The sequence below is a fragment of the Cibotium barometz genome, chromosome 23 (genome assembly GCF_041138505.1).
Source record: "Cibotium barometz isolate CiBa-2024 chromosome 23, ASM4113850v1, whole genome shotgun sequence".
NCBI classification, from domain to species: domain Eukaryota; kingdom Viridiplantae; phylum Streptophyta; class Polypodiopsida; order Cyatheales; family Cibotiaceae; genus Cibotium; species Cibotium barometz.
Genome location: NC_141068.1, coordinates 48,414,081 through 48,439,315, shown reverse-complemented (window position 1 = coordinate 48,439,315; position 25,235 = coordinate 48,414,081). Strand labels below are relative to the sequence as shown.

At 37.7% G+C, this 25,235-nt stretch overlaps 1 protein-coding gene across 1 annotated transcript; it reads left to right on the top strand.

Annotated features, from left to right (window-relative positions):
• Positions 1-23,049: 23,049 nt before the first annotated feature.
• LOC147626033 (1-aminocyclopropane-1-carboxylate oxidase 5-like) lies at positions 23,050-24,716 on the top strand. Its single transcript, XM_086817597.1, has 3 exons — positions 23,050-23,708; positions 23,807-24,134; positions 24,288-24,716. The coding sequence occupies exons 1-3, from the start codon at positions 23,110-23,112 to the stop codon at positions 24,546-24,548; spliced, it is 1,188 nt and encodes a 395-aa protein (XP_086673723.1). The 5' UTR covers positions 23,050-23,109; the 3' UTR covers positions 24,549-24,716.
• Positions 24,717-25,235: the final 519 nt, after the last annotated feature.

The following is a 25,235-nucleotide window of genomic DNA, read 5'->3' as shown; positions in this document are numbered from 1 at the left end:
GTTATTAGGATTTCTTTTTGTGTGGGGAGGAGTGTACTATGGTGAGTAGGTACAAGTTGACTAACTTTTTCTGATGTTGTGGTGGATAGGTGTAGATCTCCTTGTTGTGTACGCAGTATGCCCAGTCATCCTTTTAGGTTCATATGAACCTTTTGTAGTTTGTGGAGGCCCTTGTAAGTAGTATGCCCAATCATCTGTCAAGCGCATATGAATCGTTTGCAGTTTGTGGAGGTCAATCATGTTGTACATGTCCATTGGTTTGATCTACATAATCAATGACACCGCTCTTCTAGTCAATTCATCTGCTCTTTCTTTTTTATTTGTGTATTCTAACCTGTTATTATTGTTGAATGCTTTTTCCTTCAGCATGGTGCTAAAGGAAAAATCCTTCTTCTCTATGCAGTGGGTGCGAGTAGCCCACTGGGGGTAGCTACATTGCCTATCAGATATCTACTTCCTAATCATTACCCTCCTTATGATGCTAGCCATAGTTTCCTCCACAGTTTTGGCTCTCTTTTCATAAGTCTTTATAAACTCTACAAAGAGTGGGGCATTGATTATCTTTGGCAACTACTCTCTCTATGTACGGATCCAATCCAATAGCCTAAAACTTTATTTTTACTTTTGAGGTCTCTAAAAGTAGTAGGCATTCTGAGGCGTGGTATTGGAAGGATAATTTCCTATTGTTAGGTGTTAGCACCTCCCATAATTGTTCTTGTGATATTCCTCATGTAGGGGCTAAGGTGGGTGATCTTTTGAGCCCAAGCAACTTTCTTCCTACCCTTCTTCTTTGTTGGGGTAGTGTCCGTTCCTGTAGAAGCCTTGGTTCCAAGGATGCATAATTTGAATCCTTGTACTCCTTCACAAGAGGAGACATCCTATGACATTAGAAATCAATTATGTGAGCCCTCACTAGTAGGGGACCCCTCTTACTGCCTTGTATGCCTTGATTTTTTTTCCTGTGTTAATGTTATTTATAGATGTTAGTGCACCTGAGTGGATTGGTTTTTAGTAGGCATGGAAAACCACTCAAGTTTTTCATAATTGTGAATATCTAGGGATATTCACTCTGAAAAAAGGTTAGCAATTGTTAGTAGTAGTAAATACAAGTTAGAAGGGCTCAGAGATGCATGTGGACTATGGAATAAGTCTCTCAAAACCATTTGTGAGAACTTTTGGTGACGTGGAAATCCAGTCTAGTTTTTCATAGCCATGAATATATCTAAGATGTTTATGCCTAAAAATGTTAATTATTGACATTGAGAAATTGTTAGGAGGATCCAGTTAGCTTTGAGAATAGGTAATTAGTAGAAAACATGTTAGTTCTAAACTATTTTTTTAAATGTGAAAAACTAGACTGGTTTTTCACAGTCGTGAATATTAGGAGATATTCACGCCAAAAATGGTTCTCATTTTATAAAGTTGTGTTACTTAAATTGATTGTCTATGAAGGAATGAAGTTAAGAATAGATGCAAAGCTAGTAATTTTTTAGACGTGAAAAACTAGGGTGGTTTTCCACACGTGAATTAGATGGAGAAAATTATGATAAATAAACGTTAGTAGTTATGTGGTGCAAGATGAAGTTAGTGAGAGTTGTTAGTGTAAGTAGAGTTGTTAGTGAGAGTTGTTAGCATAAGTAAAGATGAAAGATATGTTTTCTGATAGATCCTTGATGGGATCGACCCCCACGTGAAAACCAGATAATTTTTTTAGTGGGCATGAATATGTAGAGATATTCTATCACTCATCTTGCTATGCACAATGTTCACTGAGTATAGCAACCAATCAACTCAAACACTCATACACTGAGTATAGCAACCAATCAACTCAAACACTCATACATACATGTGCTTCATCACTAATCATTCAAATCACATCCAAATCTGAGGCCTAGCCATTCATTGGCAATCATAGTGTGAAAAGGGTGGTCATGTATATATTTTAACATAGGCCATAATTGGAAGCTACCTTTGATAATCACATGATAATGAGAAATCACTCTTTCTTTCCTAAAACCTTTGTTAATCCTTGTTTCCTAGGCTAATCTAGATTAATGAGACTAGCTACTTTCTTTCATTGGGATTAGAGCCTAGTTTTTTTTAAATCCATTTATCATTAAGTTTTTGATTCGTCACTAATCTGAAAATTAATTTTTACAAATTTCCTAATCTTGGCACAAAATTCTTGAGAAATCCATTTTGGGAGTTTCTAGGCCATTTTCAGGAAATACTAACCATACTTACAAGTTTGAATTCACTTTTTTGCAATTTTCCCTAATTTCTATAATTTTAATGCATCTTTGAGAGCCTATTTTCTATAAACCCTAGGTTCCATGGGAGAGAATCATTCTATACGAGCTCTTGTCTACCCTTTTTTAACCTCTTTGTGAGCCTTTTTAGTATCTCCAAGCTTGTTATGGTGTTCATCTTTTGTTCGAAACATCACAAGGAGATGGCAACAATTTTTTGAGGTCAGGGTTAAAAGTTTTCACATCTACAACACAAATTGGAAGAAAAGGAGGTGATATGGTGCTTTTTAGCAATTTTTTATGGGGCTCTCAAAAGGCTTATATCAAGTGTTTTCTTCCCTTTTTCAAGTATTGGACACAAATGGTGAGTGCTTGATTGCCTATGGGCTGAGATTTCATGTTTTCTCATTGTTTTGAACCAAGAAATCAAGAAATTGGTATTCCCATTGGCAATAAGCTTGACCTTTCACCATATTTGCACATTCTTGATCCCTTTTGATCAAAGAATCACCATTATGGAGCTTCCATGGTGTTTCTTGATGCATTCATTAAGGGCTCCATACATGCCTATGATGCTTTGCATTTGAGTCTACATCAAATTGGTGACTCTTTTGGCAATAATGGCTCCACATGGGCAAGATTGATTGCATTTTGGTGAATTTGGGAATTACATGCATAATGGTGTATGGAATATATGCTATGAATCATATGGATGGCTTTCATAAATTTCCTTAAGCCTTGGGTGAAAGATTTGGTATTGGATACATTGTAAAGCTTATGCATATGAGTTGTAATTACTATAACACATTGGGGGCACTGCAACGTTTTTTAGCAGTAGCGTTCCATCAACATTTTAGAAGGGGGAATGTTGGGGATTTTAATGCTACTTAGCAGTGCTTTTGCATTGCTGAGCAGTGCTTTTTGCTAATCAGCAGTGCTTTTTGCTAATCAGCAGTGAAAATGCTGCTACACTATAAAAAACAAAATGCTGCTCAACAACATGGCTTGGAAAAAATACTCATGCTTCTTTTACCACCGTGTCGATTTTATCATTCGAATGTCCTAACCTTAATACCTTGGGTTTTTTTGTAGGTTTATGTTTAATAGATCACTTCTACCTCTCTTACGTATCCTCCTTAAACTCAATCAAGGTATGTCTTATCTTTTCCTTTATCTCCTATGCAAACAAGCTTTCCATGAAAGCTTTCTTGTGAGTATTTCTCTCCTCTTTCCTCTCTTTTAAGATTTTCTTTTCTTATTTTTTCCTTCTCATTGAAGCTTAACCCTAACCCTAGCTTCTACATAATAGATAGCTTTGATGGAGAACTCTCCATCAAAGCTATCTATTATGTAGAAGCTAGGGTTAAGGTTAAGCTTCAATGAGAAGGAAAAAAAAAGATTCAATAAGTTTTCTATGTTATGTAGAATCTTTCATTAAGATTTCTATTAAGATTAGGGTTTTGTATATGCTTTCTTTTAGGATTCAGATTAGGGTTACTAATACTTTTTTTTCTTTATTTGGTTTGATTTTGTAGGTTATCCACACATACAAACCTTAGAAGGTAAGAGATCTCTCTCTTTTATGTTTCCTCTCTTATGCTTTTACATGTGATAGGGTTTGTAGATTTTAGGGTTTTTAAGATTAGGGTTTGTTATTTTTTCTCCCCTCTATGGATAGCCTTTTGAGAGCTATGCTTCTCTCAAGAGGTGGCCATATGCCTTAGCCTCATGCACGAGGCTAGTGCATAAAGCTTATGTATCAGCTATATGCATAAGCCTCATGCATAAGGCTAGTGCATAAACCTCATGGACGAGACTTATACATTAGCCATATGCATAAGCCTCATGCATGAGGCTTATTTCGATCTCGAAAGATTTCATGAATTTTCTTTTTACAATCCGTGTGAATATAAAACGATAGAATTTTCTCTCTTAGAGTATCTAATTACTCATTTATCAAATACTCATAGAATTTAAACATAGAATTTAGGAGAATTCTAATTTTGATATAATTTTTTTATGCATCTATTTATGCATAAAAATCAACTTCAATGGGAATAACACTTAAAAAAAATCCTTTTATGCATCTATTCATGCATAAAATAAAATTTAATAGGAATAACACTTTTAAAATAAAAAGAATTTCTTTATGCATCTATTTATGCATAAAATTTAATTTTTATAAGAATAACGCTTTTATAATAAACAAATTCCTTTATGCATCTTTCTATGCATAAAAATAAACTTTAATGGGAATAACACTTTTGTAATAAAAAAAATTCCTTTATGCATCTTTCTATGCATAGAATCAATTTTAATAAGAATAACACTTTTATAATAAAAAAAATTCCTTTATGCATCTGATCCTCTACACAAGAGAACATAACATAACCTAGCCTCAAGATAACATCAAGAGACCATAGCCTAAGCCTCCCTCGAGTGTGCCACCCCATGCCCCTATTATATAGGAGCGCCCTCCAGTGACTCTTGACTCTCCATTTCCCATGTGTGACCCTTGGATGCCTGACCCTAACCTTAACCCTTAATGTTAGTCCTAACCCATGTTCCACTAGAGCTTGTTCACATGCTCCCATGCTCGCCTAATGTGGGCTAGCCTCCTAGTATATGTACACATAATGTGCATATAACAGGGCTAACTCTCTTAAGTCTTATGTTGGGTGGACCTGGGTCAATTCCGACACCCTCTCCCCTAGTAGCACAATTGTAGCTTCCCTTGCTCTTGGAGAATACAGTCCTCATAGTTACCAAGATGGAAGGCGCGGAGGAAGGTTTTCTTCAGAGTGGTCTAGTCTACAAAGTGGTTGGTTGGAAATTGACTGAATCACTTATCTATAGAGCCTTGTAGAGTGGGAGAAAAGAGTAATAAGAAGGCATCTTCCTGCTCAAGGCCTTGACTCTTACAAATGGAGATGAATCGTCGGATGTGGTCATCCACATCCTCACAGTGATGATCCTTTAAAGGTTGGAAGCTTGACATTGACTTGGCCCAGCACCGTGAAAAGACGTTCGGCGCCGCCAGGAGGATTGGCTAGACCAGGAAGGTTGGCCTAGTCTCTGGCATTGTTTACCAAGGGTGGGATTACCAAGGTTGGCTGCCATAGGAAGAGGTGGAAGAGGGTCCCTAGGTGGTACGTAGTTGAACCTCTTTCGACTATGGCTGGGCTGATTGGACTACCACGGGAGCATGTATTGGGCATACAAAGAGGAGACATAGATAAGGGTGAGCTAACAGGACTCCAAGTTTCGAGAGTCCCACCGGGCATGCCAAATTTTAGTGTACATGTAGCAAGTTGGTTGCCCGGTACACTAAGTGGTGGCTCTTATGTGGACAGTATGTCATAGTGTGACATAGTAGACATTACATAGCGTGATGCAAATCAAGAGACAAGATTGCAAGAGGAACAAGAACACTTGCACTGCTCCAAGAACACTAATACAAGTCCTTCATTGTACCGTGCACACTTAGCAGAGGTCACAATGAAAAGGACAACACATATCTACCAAACACAGGCTACAGAGTGGCATGAAGGATGTCCAATAATGGGTGAGGGATGAAGGATAAAGGATGTCCTTCAAGGTGAGTCGAGGGACCATATATGCCTGAGGTAGAGATGATGGCATCGGAGCGGTGGCCTTTGGTAAAATCTCCTATCTCAGGGAGATTCCTGTTAGAGTGTCAATGCCAGTGCATGCACCGCTACTTCTAAATGGTTCCTCTTGGTTGACCCACTGTAGTGGTGTTATAGTGTTACGGTGTGACACTGCTACCGTGCAACACTATTTTGCAATGTAGCGGTGTGGGCACCCTTGGTGGCTACATATCCACACCCTCTCCTTGTCCACTTGGATTTCAACTACCAAGATTATACCATTGGGATGATTAGCTACAATACTAGGTTTTAAGTCCTTAACAATAGTCAAAACACCACAAAAGCCTAAATTCACTCCCCCATACAAAACCATCCAATTAAAAAACCTACCTTTTCTCCAACACTTCAGACCAAACAAATTATGTTCCTAAACCACCATCACTGACATCCTCCAAGCCTTCACTAGCCCCCAAAAGGCTGAGTTCTTCTTCTTGTCCCTTAATTTCTTCACATTCCAAGTACACCCCTCACTTTACATCTCCTATTCATTAAGGAATAGTAGTAGCCGGTACCATATACACTTCATCCTCCTCTTCCCTAGCTAGTCCTTCTCCGGTGTGGGCACCCTTGGTGGCTACATATCCACACTCCTTGTCCACTTGGATTTCAACTACCAGGATTATACCATTGGGATGATTAGCTACAATACTAGGCTTTAAGTCCTTAACAATAGTCAAAACACCACGAAAGCCTGAATTCACTCCCCCATATAAAACCATCCAATTTAAAAACCTACCTTTTCTCCAACACTTCAGACCAAACAAATTATGTTCCTAAACCACCATCACTAACATCCTCCAAGCCTTCACTAGCCCCCAAAAGGCTGAGTTCTTCTTCTTGTCCCTTAATTTCTTCACATTCCAAGTACACCCCTCACTTTACATCTCCTATTCATTAAGGAATAGTAGCCGGTACCATATCCACTTCATCCTCCTCTTCCCTAGCCAGCCCTTCTCCCTGACCCCTTGTTGAATATCCCTTCGTGCAGTCTCAACTTGCTGATTGAATCTTACCATGGAAGATGTTTCACTATCATCTACTCCTAACGGGCTAAAATGATTAGAATAAAGGGAAGGTCCCGACCCATCCAAGAATTTGCCACCCAATGCTCCCCTTTAATTTGCCTAAGACTACATCCCCCTTTTTCTCTATCCCTTACCTTAGTCCAACCTTGCTCCTCAGCCCCCCTTTCCTCCGATACCATCTTCCCCTTCCCCTTCCCTTCTTTATCGCTAGGTTTATCGCTGGTCCCAACTTTACTCCCCCCACCCAATTCCTCTTCCTCCCTCCCCTCCCCACCCGTCTCCACATTTTTTTTATAAGCCATAGTCTCTGGCCCTTGTAAAACTCCAAATTTTAGTTTTAGCTCCATCTTCCCCAACTTCCCCTAGCTCCACTTCCAATACTTTATGCGTCTCTAACACAGTATTCCAAGTAACAAAGACTTTGTTCAAGTGTCATCCATTGTCCTCATCCCTCGCGACAAATAGCACAGAACCTATTGATCTAGTCAAGTCCCCCAAAGCCGGCCTCAACTAGGGTGGAAGCCCCTGAATTTCAACCCACATTGGGCAGACCTCACGAAGGCTCCTGTTTACATCATATGCAGGGTCCAATGGCAGGATGTTAAATAAGGCTTTCACACACTAATGGCTTCAAACTGATATGTAAGCATCGAACAAACTAGTCCACATATTGGTTCCTTCTGCCCGTAAGTTGCTGCTTACCCAATACTGTCGATTTTCCTCTTCCCTCATTTCACTAGCTGATTACGGCTCTAATAAAGTATTATTCCCATTTTCCTACCTTTGTTTAAATGTAGCATGCACAAGATTTTTCCCCATAAATAGCGGAGTTCTTGCAAATTGATAGACAACGGTCTGTCCCTTCACAAATAAAACATTCAAGAAACCTTTCCCCAAATAGTAAACCTTCGATACCACCTTCTCATGGAATAGTTCCTCTTGTAACCACCTCCCTAATTCCACCTTGCTTGGAGGTCTCCATGGGCACAATAGAATAGCCTTGTTGTGCTTGGGGGTGTAAAATCTCGAAGAAATCCAATCAAGTTACACCTTCTTCGCCTCTCTATTGCCATCTACCTCCTCACGGATCCTCTTCATTTCATTGTCCAGCTCCCAATCCCCCCATCCACCATCTCCAGAATCATCGAACTGCTCCTAGGCATCGGCCATCCTTTGGCTCTCATTGCCTTGCCCGCCTACATGCATGAGATGCATGTTGGCCACCTATAACGCTGTATTGGTGTATACAATCGCACGTGCTACTTAACTCACCTAGGACACCCACGACCCATCATCTCTCCAGTTGCTCATGCGTTCTAATCGCATACCCTAAATGCATGCCTATATTATATTGGAGTTGTTTTTTTGGGGGAAAATGAAGCTAAGTTAATCATATAACACCCAATGTTTGCTTTTGCTATTAATTAATCAACATATTCAAAAAATAAATTGTTGGACCTTAGGTTCTTTAAGGTTTTAGACCTTTGACACACAAGATTTGGTAGATTCGTGTCATGATGCTAATGTGATGGAGGGGATAATGAATGTAATTTTTTTTAAAAAAAGAGGAGAGGTTGCATGGTGAACACATGCCCCTCTCCCTCTCTCTCCCCATGATATCCTCTCGCTCTCTCCCATGATACCCTCTCCCTTTCTCTCTCCCTCTCCATGTTTGCGTACAAAAGCCCTCTCTTGACTCTCTCTCAGCTCCCTCTGCCTCTCTCTCTCTCTCTCTCCCCCATGATACCCTATCCCTCTCCATGTTTACATACAAAAGCCCCCTCTTGACTCTCTCTCGGCTCCCTTTGCCTCTCACATTAGTCTATGCATGGCAACCTCTCTCTCTCTCTCTCTCTCTCTCTCTCTCTCTCTCTCTCTCTCTGTAAGATTCCTTCCTCCAGCTTTTAAGGTGTGCAGGTGTAAGAACCTCCCCTTCTGATCTTATAATTATTCCCCTCTCAAAAAAGAAAGATCCCGTTTTACTCTGTTTTGGCATAGATAGAGAAAATGTCTAGAGGGAGGTAATTTAAAATTAAGATATTTTTGGATATAAAAATCCTCCTAGTGTCTAAAATGGTTTTCGCTGAAACAAAAATTCAAAAAGAACTTTCCAATGTGCAATTGGAATTAATTGAAAATAGGTAAAAAGGACCTTAGCCTAAGGGTCTAGATTTTCAGAAATTTTTAGATTATGGTCCAATTAAGGTTCCTATGGGGACCAATAAGATTAATCCAAATGTAGGGAGGAGATAAATTGAAGAATAAAAGAAAAGCCCCCAAAAATGAGTAAATGCTCACATAAGATGAAGAGTTGACTAAAGACAAGGTTTATTAGTAAAAAATAAAGAGATATTTAGAGGAAATGATGCATTCTTGACACCTCAGTGTGAGGATCTCCCCTCATGAAGGAGGTGCCTATTTCACATGTGTGGAGGAGTTTTAAACTAAAAAATAATGAGATATTTTCATCTCTCCTCTCTCCTGTTTCAACTAGATCCAAAAAGTAAGCTAAACTGACCCAAAAATGGTCAAAAATTGACAAACTGATCTGGAAAATTCTAGAATCAGTTTGCTTGGTTAGAGACTCACTTTTTCCTATAAATAGAATCCTCCCCCTTTGTAAAAGGTTAATGGTGTTTATGCATTGTTACTCTACTCCTACCTAGAGCCATTTACATTGAATTTTCTTGATAATTCAATTATTTTTGGCTTAATCCTCTACAAAGTAATTGGTGGCCACTCTTGCTTCAAACAAGAGTAGAACCCTCAATCCCTCAAGCCAAAGGAAAGCTTACAACTCCATGTAAGCTAAATTTTTCTTACTTTTTAATTTTAAATCTATGGTTTTCTTGCTTTTCTTGTTTTATAGTTGATTAAAGTAAATTCTAATCTATGCCTTGATGAAAAGGCCACCCCCTTCTCTTCTTTACATTCTAGCCTTTCTTTATCCTAGAATGATTAACAAAAAGATTAATTAAACTTTTCTTTTTGTTTATTCTCTTGGAAATTAAAAATTGTGTAGATTAGAGTACTATACATCTAATTGAGGTTAATTTAAGTCAAAAATAGAATGATAAAAATGAGAAATGGTCAGCCATACAAAGGAGGTTATGGCAAAATTTTATAGAATTTTTTGGAAAAGAAAGTTTATTTTTATGTTATTCCAAAAGAGTAATTCCCACCGTTTGTGCATTCTAAAAGAAATATTCTAATTTACTCCATGTACATATTCACCTATGAATATGCATGGATATCACTGATATTAATTATTAAAATTAATTTCTATGCATAGAAAGATGCATAATGGAAATTTTTATTATAAAAGTGTTATTTTCATTGAATTTAATTTCTATGCATAGAAAGATGCATAATAAATTTTTTTTATTATAAAAGTGTTATTTTCATTGAATTTAATTTCTATGCATAGAAAGATGCATAAAGGATTTATTTTTATTTCAAAAGTGATATTCTCATTAAAATTGATTTTATGCATAGAAAGATGCATAAAGGATTTAATTTTATTTCAAAAGTGTTATTCTCATTAAAATTGATTTTATGAATAGAAAGATGCATAAAGGATTTAATTTTATTTTAAAAGTGTTATTCTCATTAAAATTGATTTTATGCATAGAAAGATGCATAAAGGATTTATTTTCATTTTAAAAGTGTTATTCTCATTAAAATTGATTTTATGCATAGAAAGATACATAAAGGATTTATTTTTATTTCAAAAGTGTTATTCTCATTAAAGTTGATTTTTATGCATAAATAGATACATAAAAGGATTTTTATAAAAGTGTTATTCCCACTGAAGTTGATTTTTATGCATAAATAGATGCGTAAAGAATCTTTATATCAAAATTAGAATTCTCTTAAATTCTATGAATAGATGTAATGAGATGTGATGAGGATTTATTTTTATTTCAAAAGTGTTATTCTCATTAAAGTTGATTTTTATGCATAAATAGATGCATAAAAGGATTTTTATAGAAGTGTTATTCTCATTAAAGTTGATTTTTATGCATAAATAGATGCATAAAAGGATTTTTATAAAAGTGTTATTCCCAACGAAGTTGATTTTTATGCATAAATAGATGCGTAAAGAATCTTTATATCAAAATTAGAATTCTCTTAAATTCTATGAATAGATGTAATGAGATGTAGATAAGTGTGAATGAATGGATGGATAGATGTGATGTGAATAGAGGTGATGAGATGTGAGGTGAATAGATGTAATGAGATGTGATGAGAATCAGATAGGTGTGAATGAATGGATGGATGGATGTGATGTGAATAGAGGTTGATGAGATGTGAGGTGAATAGATGTAATGAGATGTGATGAGAATCAGATAGGTGTGAATGAATGGATGGATGGATGTGATGTGAATAGAGGTAATGAGATGTGAGGTGAATAGATGTAATGAGATGTGATGAGAATCATGTAGGTGTGAATGAATGGATGGATATGATGTGAATAGAGGTGATGAGATGTGAGGTGAATAGATGTAATGAGATGTGATGAGAGAATCAGATAGGTGTGAATGAATGGATGTGATGTGAATAGAGGTGTGAATGAATGGATGTGATGTGAATAGAGGTGATGAGATGTGAGGTGAATAGATGTAATGAGATGTGATGAGAATGAGATAGGTGTGAATAGATGTAATGAGATGTGATGAGAATGAGATAGGTGTGAATGAATGGATGGATGGATGTGATGTGAATAGAGGTGATGAGATGTGAGGTGAATAGATGTGATAAGATGTGATGAGAATCAGATAGGTGTGAATGAATGGATGGATGGATGTGATGTGAATAGAGGTGATGAGATGTGAGGTGAATAGATGTGATGAGATGTGATGTGAATCAGATAGATGTGAATGAATGGATGAGATGTGATGTCATGTGAATCAGGATGTAAATGAATGATATGGGATATGAGTGGATGATATGTGATGAAAATGGATGTGAATGTATAAGTGAAGAATAGATGTGAATGTGTAGGTGAAATAATGGATGTGGTTATGTATGTGAAGAATGGATGTGGATGTATGTGAAAGAATAGATGTGGATGTATGTGAAAGAATGGATGTAGGTGTATGTGAAAGAATGTGATGTGGATGTGTATGTGAAATAATGTGATGTGGATGTGTATGTGAAAGAACGTGAAGTGATGTAAAGAGATGTGATGTGACATGAATATATGTGGATGTGAAGTGATAGATATGAATGTATGAATAGATGTGGGTAGTCGTACATGTGAACAATTGGATGGATGTGGATGAATGAGATGAGATGTGTATGAATGAGATATGATGTGATGTTATGTATGTGATGGGATGGTGATAAGAATGAATGTGATGGATATAAGTGGATGTGATGTGAATGGGGATAGATGTGAATGAATGTGATGTGAAGTGAAATGGATGTGATATGGATCGGAGTAGTTATTATGAATGGATGAGATGTGAATGAATGTGATGTGATGAGATGTGGAGTGGATGAGATTTGATGAGGATAAATGAGGAAAGATGTGATGAGATGGAAAATGGTGTGATTGGATGTGATGAGATGGAAAATGGTGTGATTGAATGTGATGTGATGAGATGTGGAGATGGGTAGATGCGAGTGGATGAGATCTGATGAGGATAAATGAGGAAAGATGTGATGAGATGGAAAATGATGTGATTGGATGAGAATGGGAAAAGCATGTCCATCAATGAATATGCCTTGAAGATCAAGGGCATTGTTGAATCCCTTGGGTCTCTCAATGTATCAGTGGAAGATGAGTACATGCCATTCAAGACCTCCATTGTAGTTAGGGAGAATATTCCCAAAACTGTCGGGACTTGATATTTATGCTGATCATAGAAGAAAAGGCTTTAGGTGAGGATTCTTCTTCACACAAAGCAAGAACACATTGGAACAGGCCTTCTACTCTAATTCAGGAAGAGGCAGAGGTTCAAGGCCAAGGTAGTGAGCCGACAAGGAAATCAGAATTCTAGACAACAACAGTGCAATGATTCACAACAACAATGATACATAGGTGGAAGAGGCGAGTCTAGAGGCAGGGGGAGCCAAAGAGACCGAGGTGGTTGGAAAAGAAATCAAAATGCAAATAGCATAGAGTGCTATTACTGTGGCAATCCAGGACACATGGCGAAGGAGTGCTATAAAAAGCATAATGATATTAAAAGTGGGAAGTTGCAGCAAGGCAACTATGCATCATCTAGTAAACATGGAGGTGTTGATAGAAGTGAGCAGCTGTTTGTGATGCAGCACATGCTTAGTTCCATAATAAGGAATGTGTCAGGATCTCAAGATATATGGTATGTGGATTCTAACGCCTCTAACCACATGACCAATCATGCTGAGTGGTTTAGAGATATGCAAAAGCAGCAAGAAGCAGCCCGTTGATAGTTGCCTTGTCGAGGAGTATCGAGGTAAAGTACATGGGTAGCATGTGAGGTAAAGTACATGGGTAGCATGTGAGGTAGCTTGGTTATGTAAGCTACTTAGAGATTTGGGGCTGCATGGGGGACATGCACATTGTCATCTATTGTGATAACCTTAGTAGCATACAATTGTCTAGGAACCCAGCATACGCGGGCCAACACAAAGAGTTCCATTATCACTTCATCAGAGAGAAGGTCTTGGTAGGAGACGTGATCTCATGTATGTCAGCACACACAGGACCAAGTAGCGGACATTGTCACCAAGGCCTTGGGAGCAAAGAAGCTTGGCAAATTCCACACTGTGCTTGGAGTCTTGGTGGAGATGGAGTTAAATGAAAAGGGGAGTGTTGAGATGTTAAGCTTAACACGAGCTGACACTCATGACATGCCTGGGTGACTGTTCCACTTTTACATCATTGATGTGTTTGGTAGTTGTTGACATGATGGATTTTTTCCAGTGATTGTATAGCCAAACTACACCTACCTAGTTCAACCAAGTTATGGCATACTTATCTTGCCAGCTCGCCTACTTAACATGTTCACATTATTACATAGTACTCTAGTACTTATGTTGGTTTTCACTTATCTTCTATAGATCTCTTTTGAGAGCAACAAGGAGAAGAAGATTTCATCCTTCCATCTTTGTGTGTGTCTTATACATTATTGTGTGTGTGTGTGTGTGTGTGTGTGTGTGTGTGTTCTCTCGGTGATTATGTTTGGCTTTGCATAGAAAAGAGAAGATTAAAAAGCATAGAGAAACACCTAGAAATTAAATTAGCTCCTCCCATTTAAGATTCTCATGAAGATTAATGACTATACTTGTGGGATCCTAACTGCCCCCTCCGCACATCGGATTCCTGGTAGTAGCTGGCAAACGGAAGTAGCTCCCTCTTGCGCGGGGCAGGGTTTCCCACTCAGGGCCTCGCCCTCGAATGTCCGGGCACAAGACTAAGCTGGTGGTCATTCCGAAAACCGAAATCGGGAAAATTTCCCATGCCCGAAAAACGGGGACGATTCCACCATTTATTTTCTTAACGAATTTTTCTAAAACGAGGTCAAGATACTGAACTAACCTTCATCTGAATAAACCAGATAGAAGGGAAAATATCACAGACTTAACTTGGAGGGATCAACGCTTTTTTCCTAATTGAATTAGGCATAGCCGTTGATCTATTCATTAGAGAAGTCTTCAGGCTTTTATTTAACTACTCGAGTTCTAAGTGTATTCCTATTAATCAATTTTATTATTAAAACTCTATTGATTCCAGCCTAACCCCATCCGGCCCATGGGTTAGCCACCACCCAACCACTGGAACTAGTAGAACCAGACAAGTACTCACCCACCCATAATTGAATGCCTTTCTTAAATTTTTTTAAAGAATACAGATACGCACACACTCCTCTTTAAACTTTAACTTTTAAAAACAATCCATGGATAAACAATTATTGGTTACAGATGTCATAACTCAAAATTTCCATTCAATCCTTGTTTCTCACAAAACAGTATCACTCTGGACTCTCCGTTGAGACCAGCAGGTTAGCAACGAGATCCAGTAACAGATTACAATAATTTTCTCGTCATCATACATATATATATCTTCCACGACATATGCATGGGTGTCCTAAGCACTGCGAGCCCGTGCATCGCCTGGTCAGAACCCTCCAGGATCCTCCTTAGGTGTCCTGGCACTTCACTCAGGGACCGCTTTGTCGGCCCTCGCCCATCGTACCAGAAGCACACCATTTTTCACCATACCCAGGCTGGTGAGCCATCCTTTGAACACTCCCCGCTAGCTGTTGCAACTGAACTTCCCTTAGAAAAACACATATACCAAATGCTGCCTCCAGCATTCTGGCGTAAGACAGTCCTTTAAGAAAACAGGGTTTCTATGTAAGTTTTTAGTTTTGATTTTCTTTTGAATACATCTTAAATCCGTATCCTAATACTTTTAGATCACAGGTGTAAAATTCCAATAGAATTTCCCGAATTTTGTAACCTTGATCCTCAGATCAGAATCAAGGGTCTTAGCTTGATTTCAGATTCGGTGGGTGATTTGAGTGAAATTTTCCTAAACTGGTCACATCGTCTTTTCTTGAAACTGACGAAGGAGTTAAGTCTTGGTCATAGTTTGATTCAGGGTTTGAGTCTGGAAAGGTTCTCATGAACTATCTTTCTCGAGGGGTAATATTTCAATTACTACTTTACTGAATTTCATTCATTGAGTATTTGCTTAACTGAATTCAAAACTAATCACGAATTCCTATGAGGAATAAATTAATCATTTACCTAAAATTCCGACTTCGATAGTTTTTCTGAGTTTTCTCATTACCATCCTAGAGAATATGAAACAGTAGAATTTTCTCTCACACAGTGTTTACTTATTCATTTACCAATATTCATGGGATTTAAACATAGAATTAAAGAGAACTCTTATTTTGATATAAAAATTATGTATGCATCTATTTATGCATAAAATCCAACTTCTATAGGAATAACACTTTTATATAAAAGAAAATCCTTTTATGCATCTATTTATGCATAAAAATCAATTTTGATGAAAGTAACACTTTTATAATAAAGAATTTCTTTTATGCATAAAAATCAAATTTCATGAAAGTAACACTTTTATAATAAAAAAAATTCTTTTATGCATCTATTTATGCATAAAAATCAATATTGGTGAAAGTAACACTTTTATTTAAAAAAAATTCTTTTATGCATCTATTTATGCATAAAAATCAATATCGGTGAAAGTAACACTTTTATAATAAAAAAATTCTTTTATGCATCTATTTATGCATAAAAATCAATTTTGATGAAAGTAACACTTTTATAATAATAAAAATCTTTTATGCATCTATTTATGCATAAAAATCAATATTGGTGAAAGTAACACTTTTATAATAAAAAATTCTTTTATGTATCTATTTATGCATAAAAATCAATTTTGATGAAAGTAACACTTTTATAATAAAAAAATTCTTTTATGCATCTATTTATGCATAAAAATCAATATTGGTGAAAGTAAAACTTTTATAATAAAAAAATTCTTTTATGCATCTATTTATGCATAAAAATCAATTTTGATGAAAGTAACACTTTTATAATAAAAAAATTCTTTTATGCATCTATTTATGCATAAAAATCAATATTGGTGAAAGTAACACTTTTATAATAAAAAAATTACTTCCAATATGCATCTTTCTATGCATAGAATTTAATTCTAATGAAAGTCACACTTTTATAATAAAAAAATATATCCAATATGCATCTTTCTATGCATAGAATTTAAATCTAATGAAAATCACTCTTTTATAATAAAAACATAACCAATATGCATCTTTCTATGCATAGAATTTAAATTTTAATAGAAATAACACTTTTATAATAAAAATATTTCTACTATGCATTTTTTTAATGTCTAGAATGAAAATAACACTTTTAGAATACACAAATGGTGGGGATTACTCTTTTTGAATAATAAAAGATAAAACTTATTTCACAAAATTTAAGAAAATTTTTCCATAACCTCCTTTGTATGGCTGACCATTTTTCAAATTTTTCTATCCTCAAGTTACTTAAAAATTATCCCAAATGGTTTAAAGCATTCTAAACTAATCAAATTCCACTTTTAAAAGAGAAACAATATGAAAAGTTTAATTCTAATAATTTGATTACTTATCTAGAATAAGTAATTTGATTACTTATCTAGGATAAGTTTAATAATTTGATTACTTATCTAGGATAAGTTTAATAATTTGATTACTTATCTAGGATAAAGAAAGTCTAAATTTAAGAATGAAGAGAGGGGGAAAGCCTTTCCAACAAGGCATAATATCATTTTTTCAGTTTAAAGAAAACAAAAATTAGAAAACCATTAAAAGGAATAAAGAAAAAATAAGATTTCTAGCTTACTTGAATTTCTGTGAGCTTTCCTTTGGCTTGATGGTTTGAGGGATCTACTCTTGTTTGCAACAAGAGTGGCCACCAATTCTTTTGAAGAAGAAAAGGTCAAAATAAATTCACTATTTTTGGCTCTGGGGTGGAGTAGAGTAACAGTGCATAAAACACTATTAAGCTTCTACAAAGGGGGAGGCTTCTATTTGAGGAAAAAGTGAGTTTCTAACCAAGCAAACTGATTCTAGAATTTTTCAGATCAGTTTGGTCAATTTTTGACCATTTTTGGGTCAGTTTAGCTTACTTTTCGGAACTAGACTTGAATTAGGAGAGAGGAGAGATGAAATATCTCAATATTTGAGAATTTAAAACTCCACCACACATGTGAAATAGGTGCCTCCTTCATGAGGGAGAATCCCCACTCTTGAGGTGTCAAAAATCTATTTTTTTAGTATTTCCTTTGGTCCTTAGTCCACTCTTTATCTTATGTGAGTATTTACTCATTTTTGGGGGGATTTTTTTTATTTCTTCAATTTATCTCCTCCTCCATACATTTGGATGAATCTGATTGGCCCCTCAGAACCTTAATTTAAAATTTTCAAAAAATCTGGACCCTTAGGATAAGGCCTTTTGAACAGATTATAATTTATTTCTAATGCACCTTCTGAAAATCTTTTTGAACTTCTGTTTCGGGGGAATTTATTTTAATAAGACGAGATATTTTTCCATCCAAAAATATCTAAAATCTGAATTATCTCTCTCTAGAACATTTTCTCTCTCAAAACAGGTAGAAACAAGATCTTTTATTATTCTGAAGAGGGAATTGATTACAGGGGGAAGATACTGAACATCTTGAGGGGATGGGGAGGAATCTTACAATACTTTCTCCATTTGGATATTCCATCACATTGGCGTATTCATAATTCTTTTCACATTAGTCTATTGAGACCATTTTGAGGCATTCTTCCTAGATATCCAGTCTATGATGACCCTATATTATTCAATACGTAGATTCTGAGATCATCAAACTTGACATTATTTTAGACCAACAACAAGTTTAGTGAAGTATAATGACCACCCCATTGAAGAGGCTCAATGGCCTAATCATGTCCTCACTGTTGGAATTATTCGCACTATTTGGATTTATGGATTTATTTGATGGATATTTATTTTATGTGCAAGCGAGTCTGATCACCTCTAACTTGTCACATATTTTGAGCTTATATTGTGAATGCCAATGCGGATCAGTGAAAGGGTTAGTATGCGGGATATGCATGGATCCATTGGGTTTACTTCGATGGAAATTTATTGATGCATGGCATGTGGCGATTATTTATTCGACAGTGGCAGTGACATTTTGTGTGCACATTAGTGTGCAACATTTTGATATACATTAGTTCTATTTCATGAGTGAACCTTATAATGTTCATATTTTTTTATTTAGGCTTATGCAAGCCCAATGTGGAGATCCATATTTTTGGCTACATGTATTTTTGGCTCTTGCTTTTGTACAAGGAAATATGTTTAAATACACCATGAAGAGGACGTGAGCCACTCTCATGGTGGGGGATATTTAACCCATTCTTGTGTCGTGTGCATAGCTTTCTCCTATTTTGAGCTTGAGTATTTCTTTCAAGTTGATTTTTATAGAGGGCCAACTATGAGCTTCCAATATTGGTATCAGAGCCAGAGAGCTAGGGATCACAGAGAATTGTGCCGTCGTACGTTTCTTGTCAGAGAAAAAAAGTTGTGTATTGGGCACTCAGACGCGGCCCAAGACTGTTGTCCTTTGCGTGAAGGTGAGAGATGTCGGCAAGAAACCCTAGGGTGACACCAGTTGTCAGAGTCTCCTGTCTACAGTGCACACTGCTCTACAGTTGACAATGCACCGGCCACTGGCTCACCGCCTAACACGTACCGACCACCAACGAACACACCGACTATCGACCGCCAGCACACAGGTGAGCATAAGGGGCATCTAGTACAGCCGACACCGGCAACAAGCACCAGCAACAACACTAGCAACAAGTACCGACAAGACAAGTGACGGACGACAACATCACCGGGGCAGATCAAGCGCACTGACGACGTCACCTTCTCACAATCTCTAATGTGGGTGTCTCCTAAGAGACATAAGCAAAGAGTACTCTCTTCTACCCTTTATACCCAGTGCATTTCCCTTTTTCAACACTAATAAAATATATATATATATCTTTTGAAGGGGTATATTTTTTCCAATCCTTGTTTCCTCTACATCCCGATTTCTACCAAGCATCTTCAGCCATTGATTCTGATGATGGCACTCAACCACCAACCATTTCAAATGTGTCACCTCTTCCTACTCCTACTTTGGAGGAGTACATTCTTCTACTCAAGATGCAACTTGAAGAACAACGCAAATGCTAGCGCATTCATGAAGAATCTCCTGATGTCATGCCTCCCGAAGATGCAACTCCTACTTTGGAGGAGTACATTCTTCTACTCGAGATGCAACTTGAAGAACAACGCAAATGCTAGCGTGTTCATGAAGAATCTCCTGATGTCATGCCTCTCGAAGATGATCGCTTGAGCAAGATTCTCAAATCCATTTTTGACTCGCAACAATGAACTCACAAGGACTCCAAGATCAACCGTCGCATTCCCGTTCTCCAAATTTGACGTAAAAAAGATGCTTGTCTAGTTCTCTCTTGGTTGACTCAATTTGATGATTGTTTTGTCGGGTGAACGATTCTCCGAGGAGGAAGATAAAATAAAGTGTACTACTAATCATTTGAGTGATCGAGCTTCTTTGTGGGGTGGAACGCACTTCCCATGGGTCCTACCAAGCCTCTCACTTGGAATCAATTCCAAGATAAATTCAAATATGCTTTTCTTCCTCCACAATTCCACCTTAATACTCCTCGAGCATGGAATCTTCTATGCATGATAGATCATGATACTATTTCTCAATACATGGAGAGATTTTGGAAATCACTTCTTATGCTTCGTATGCTCACGGGTGTTCTTGAATAGTCACTCCAACAAAAGTATGAAGATAGTCTTGAGACAACTATTCAAGAGGCTGTGAACATGTACAAGCCAACTTCTCTTGATGACACAATCTCTCTTGCTCATGATTCTGAGCGTAAGAAAGGTTTGCCTCATCAATTACCTCGCAGTGTTCAATATGCTTCTCCACCCAATCAACAATCTTCTTTCATGTGGGGAATTAAGGTTTCAGATCTTCTTTTCGACACCCTCAATTTTATCAATCTCCTTCATCACAATAACGGCGTCCATGGAATGATAATAATGGTAATTTTGGTAATGGTAGTAGCAATGCACGCGCTTTTTCCAATTCAAATGTAAAGAACAATTTTAATACTACCAATCTAAGCAATGTACACCCCAAACCCAATTCTAGTCACAATAGTAATGCACCCACTCCTCGTCCTACCCAACCTCGTCAAGGCAATAATATGCCTACTTGCTTTAAGTGTCATCAAGTGGGACATCGAGCCGACAAGTGTATCTTTCATCCTACTCAAGAAGTGGCACAACTTCACAATATTGAAGATGACACATACTACGATGGTGATAGTGATACGGCTCTGGATTGGATGAAGAAAGAACAACTCAACAATGAAGAAGTGGTACGCAAAGCGAATCGGTAGGTACTTCAATCACTCCTCACTCTTTGCTTTCGTATGAAATGAAAAGATGCAGGGGAGAAAAGAGCTTGAGCTCTTGTAAAAAGCACACACACACTCACAAAACCCTAAAAGAGAACACACAAGGTGAGAGGCTGAAAATCTTCTTCTTCTTCACACAACACTCAACACAGCATATACAAAGATAAGAGTACACACAAATATGAAAAGGTACTCAACCAAATACATACTAGGGTTCTCTATAGTGTGAACCCAACTAAATGAGCTGGTGCTATAACTATGCCAGTCTCTAGAATTGCTGTCACACAGCCTGTCATCCCATTGGCTGCATATCACCCATGATCTCACCAACCATGCCAGTGGTGTAGTGTGGGGCTTATCCCCCAGGCGGATCAGTGTCCATCGCCTCACTAGATGAGCTCGATATCTCAACATGAAAGGATCTATTAATGGAAATGATATCACTATTTTGCATGATGATGGTAGTACACATGATTTTATTTCTAAAAAAGCAGTTTGTAGGTTACATATGAAGACTCATCCTTTGTGTTATAAGGTTAAATCTGCACTTCAAGGCACACGCTACATGGGAACTCATGAAGTACATGACCTTGAGATACAAATTGGACCTTATAAACAAAAACAAAACTCTCATTGCACCTTTGCATTCTAGTGACATCATACTTGGTATGCCATTTAGACATGAATTCAATCCACATATTGATTATTCTATGCATACTATGGATTTCACACATAATGGTACTCTCATGCAATTAGTTGGTGATCGTTCTCTTGAGATGTATCCATTATTATCCCATACCCAAGCTAAACGTGAACTTTGGAAGCAATCACGTGCATACATGATTTTAGTTAATGAAGTGCAAGTGTATGAAAATAATCTCACTCCTTCTTAACAAGTATTTATGGCTAAGTTTCATGATTGTTTTGTAGATGATTTACCTCCTACCTTACCTCTTTCATGTCGTGAAGACCATACTATAGAGATTATTCCGGGTAGCAAGCTACCTCATAGAGTTCCTTATCGTACAAATCATCTTCAACAAAAAGAAATAGAACGCCAAATTAGATAATTATTAGACAAGAAACTTATTCGACCTAGTAGTTCTCCTTTTGGTGCACGTGTTCCTCTTGTTGAAAAGAAAAATAAGACTTACCACATGTGTATTGATTATAGAGCTCTCAATCAGGTCACAGTTAAGAATAGATATCCCATCCCTTGTGTTGATGATTTTCTAGACAAGCTTAAAGATGCATCTGTCTTTAGTAAAATTGATTTGAAATCTGGATATCATCAAGTTCGAATGACTAGTTGTGACATTTATAAAACTGCTTTTCGTACTCAAATTGGTCAATATGAATTTTTGGTTATGCCTTTCGGTATAACCAATGCACCTGCTACTTTTGCACGCATGATGAATTGTATATTTCTTGACCATCAGAATTGTGTCATTGTTTTATTTGATGATTTGCTTGTCTTTAGTAAGAATCATGCTGCCGAACATGAAGAGCATCTTGCCTTAGTGCGCTTAATCTTCTTAAAGAAAATAAACTTTATGCTAATCCAGATAAAAGTCTCTTTTTCCAAGATGAAATTGAGTACTTAGGCCACATTGTTTTAAGTGAAGGTATCAAAGTTGATCCAAAAAAGGTCAGAGTCATTGAGACTTGGCCTACTCCAATATGTGTTAAAGAAGTTAGATATTTTCTTGGTTTGGCTGGTTTTAATAGGAAGTTTGTTTGTAATTTCTCATTGATAACACTTCCTTTGACAATGTTGCTTAAGAAAGGTCTAGTTTTTAGATGGGGTGAAAACTAACAAAAATCATTTTTGCATGCTCTTTTTTTTTTGGGTGCTCTTAGGAGTCACCTAGAGGCTTCCATTCCAATTTCCTAGCTAATATCATATCCCCTTGTACGTGAGCCACTAGTGATCTCTCAAGGAGAGGCGAATTTTTCGGAAGTTACAGAAGCGCCAGGATAAAGCGAACCCGTCTTTTCCTGGACCTAGAGTTGAAGATTCTAGGTGCATGAACCTGGACACTACTTGGTCTTCAAGGAGCCAAAAGTATTAGGACCTGCCTTCAAAATCACCTGATCCTGCCCCGTTGCTTGCTTTGCTTCCTTTCTGTCGGCGGCAACAATGGGCGTAGAATCTCCTCCTGCTTCGGCACACCTTGTCGAACCCCTCAACCATCTCAAGCTCTCTGTGCACCAAGAAGACGAAGCACCAGCTTATGCAAATTCCAACCCTTTCCCTAACCCTACAGTCGACGACACTTTCGTTGTGCCGCCGGAGCACAGGCCTTCTCGCCGCTACAATTCCTATTTGCACTGCGCAGATCACATCCCTGTCATCGATTTAGCTGTGCTGCAGCAGGTGCCGTCTGTGAATGCAGCGACCATGGAAGCTCTGGTAGCCGAGGTGGGGCGGGCCTGCGAGGAGTGGGGCTTCTTCCAGGTGATCAACCATGGGATCCCGGAGGCCGTCATTCACAATCTGAAGGAAGGGGCGAAGGCCTTCCTTAATCTGCCACTGCAGGAGAAGCTGGAGGTGAAGAGGACCTCTGATAACGCCCTGGGCTACAACGATGGAGAGCTCACCAAGAACGTCCGCGACTGGAAGGAGGTCTTCGACATCGCTACCGCAGGATCCCACCAGCTCCCCGCAGACTTCCATGGGGATGACCACCATACCCACATCATGGTAAATCAGTGGCCTTCCAGGATGCCCAATCTAAGGTATACCCTATCTCTTTGCAAATCTAATTTAAGGTATCCTAATCCTTGTTGGTAGCTATGCATCTAAACCTGAGTTGCCTCAAATCGCTTTGATTCAGGAAGGTTTGTGAAGACTACATATCTGCTGCTGAGAAGCTTGCTTTTTCTCTCCTTGAGCTGATATCTCAAAGCCTGGGGCTTCCAAAGCACCATTTCCACGAGCAATTCGCGTCCTCCGGGACGAGTCTTTTTCGCCTGAACCATTATCCAGTTTGTCCTGCTCCTGAGCTGGCCTTGGGTGTGAGCAGGCACAAGGATGTGGGAGCTCTAACAGTCCTCTTACAGGATGAAGTTGGAGGGTTGGAGGTGAGAAGGAAAGATGGGGAATGGATAGGTGTCAAGCCTGATCCAACAGCTCCAGTCATCAATGTGGGGGATATGATACAGGTAAGTATTAGTCTAGTTTGCTTTTGTATTTCTGATGTGGGGGATATGATGTTAGTCTGGTTTGCTTGTATGTGTGATGCTCATACATGGCTCATGGTTTGCGACTGCATTCGTGTGCGTTGTCCATGCATGACACATGTTTTGTGGCAACAGGTATATAGCAATGATAAGTACCAAAGTGTGGAGCATAGAGTTGTGGTCAATGAGAACACTGACAGGTACTCATTCCCTCTTTTCTTCAACCCTGCTCATTGGGTGAATGTGGCTCCTGTTCCTGAGCTGACAAATGACCAGCATCCCCCCAGATATAGGCCTTTCAATTGGGGGAAATATGTAAAAAGCAGGAACGATAGCAACTTCAAGAATTTGGGGGTCGAAAACCTTCAAATCTATCATTTTGCCATAAATGTGTAATACGAGATCCTGGTTTGTGCTTTGCCTCTAGCAAATATTTGATCTATAGTGTAGGTGTTGGTAGAGAAGAGCACTCTTTATTAAATATAAAGAGAGATGTTTGTATCTATAATACACACTTTCTTACACCTCTAATGTGCACAAATGATGTATTTTAAATTGTCTTTTTATGCAAATCATTATGTAGAGGGAAGACCATTGTGAGAAGGTGCAATGAATTCTAAAAGGTAGTGTGTTAATGTGTGAGCTAGGATGGGGAGGTTGTGAATACAATTTAAAGTCTTAAAGTAAGCATTGCTACAACCTTTGTTATTAGATTCTTGCAATTCACATTTTATCAAAACATTGCAATAAATTGTATAATAACCATTATATTTAACCAGAGATTGCAATGGATATGACTTACACAACTCTTTCACTCAGCAGTGTTGAGGGGTTTTAAATATAAATTAAAAATAAACAAGAGGGGCTTATTGGACTCTACTCATCTTTGTTGGTATCACCACTTCTCTCTTCATTGGTTCATTCTATCTTCTTTTTTAGTTCTACATGAAAACATAAAAGCATGCAAAGTTTAAAAGTGGGGTATTGATATGCATGTGCTTCTTAAGCATGCAAAGTGAAAACATAAAAGCATGCAAAGTTTCAAAGGGGTATTAATATACATGTGCTCTTAAGCATGCAAAG

Excerpts from the sequence above, each read along its gene's own strand:
- LOC147626033 (XM_086817597.1), top strand. The coding sequence starts at position 23,110 with ATGGGCGTAGAATCTCCTCCTGCTTCGGCACACCTTGTCGAACCCCTC. Across the intron at positions 23,709-23,806 it reads TCCAGGATGCCCAATCTAAG|GAAGGTTTGTGAAGACTACA; the intron begins GTATACCCTATC and ends GCTTTGATTCAG. Across the intron at positions 24,135-24,287 it reads ATGTGGGGGATATGATACAG|GTATATAGCAATGATAAGTA; the intron begins GTAAGTATTAGT and ends TTGTGGCAACAG.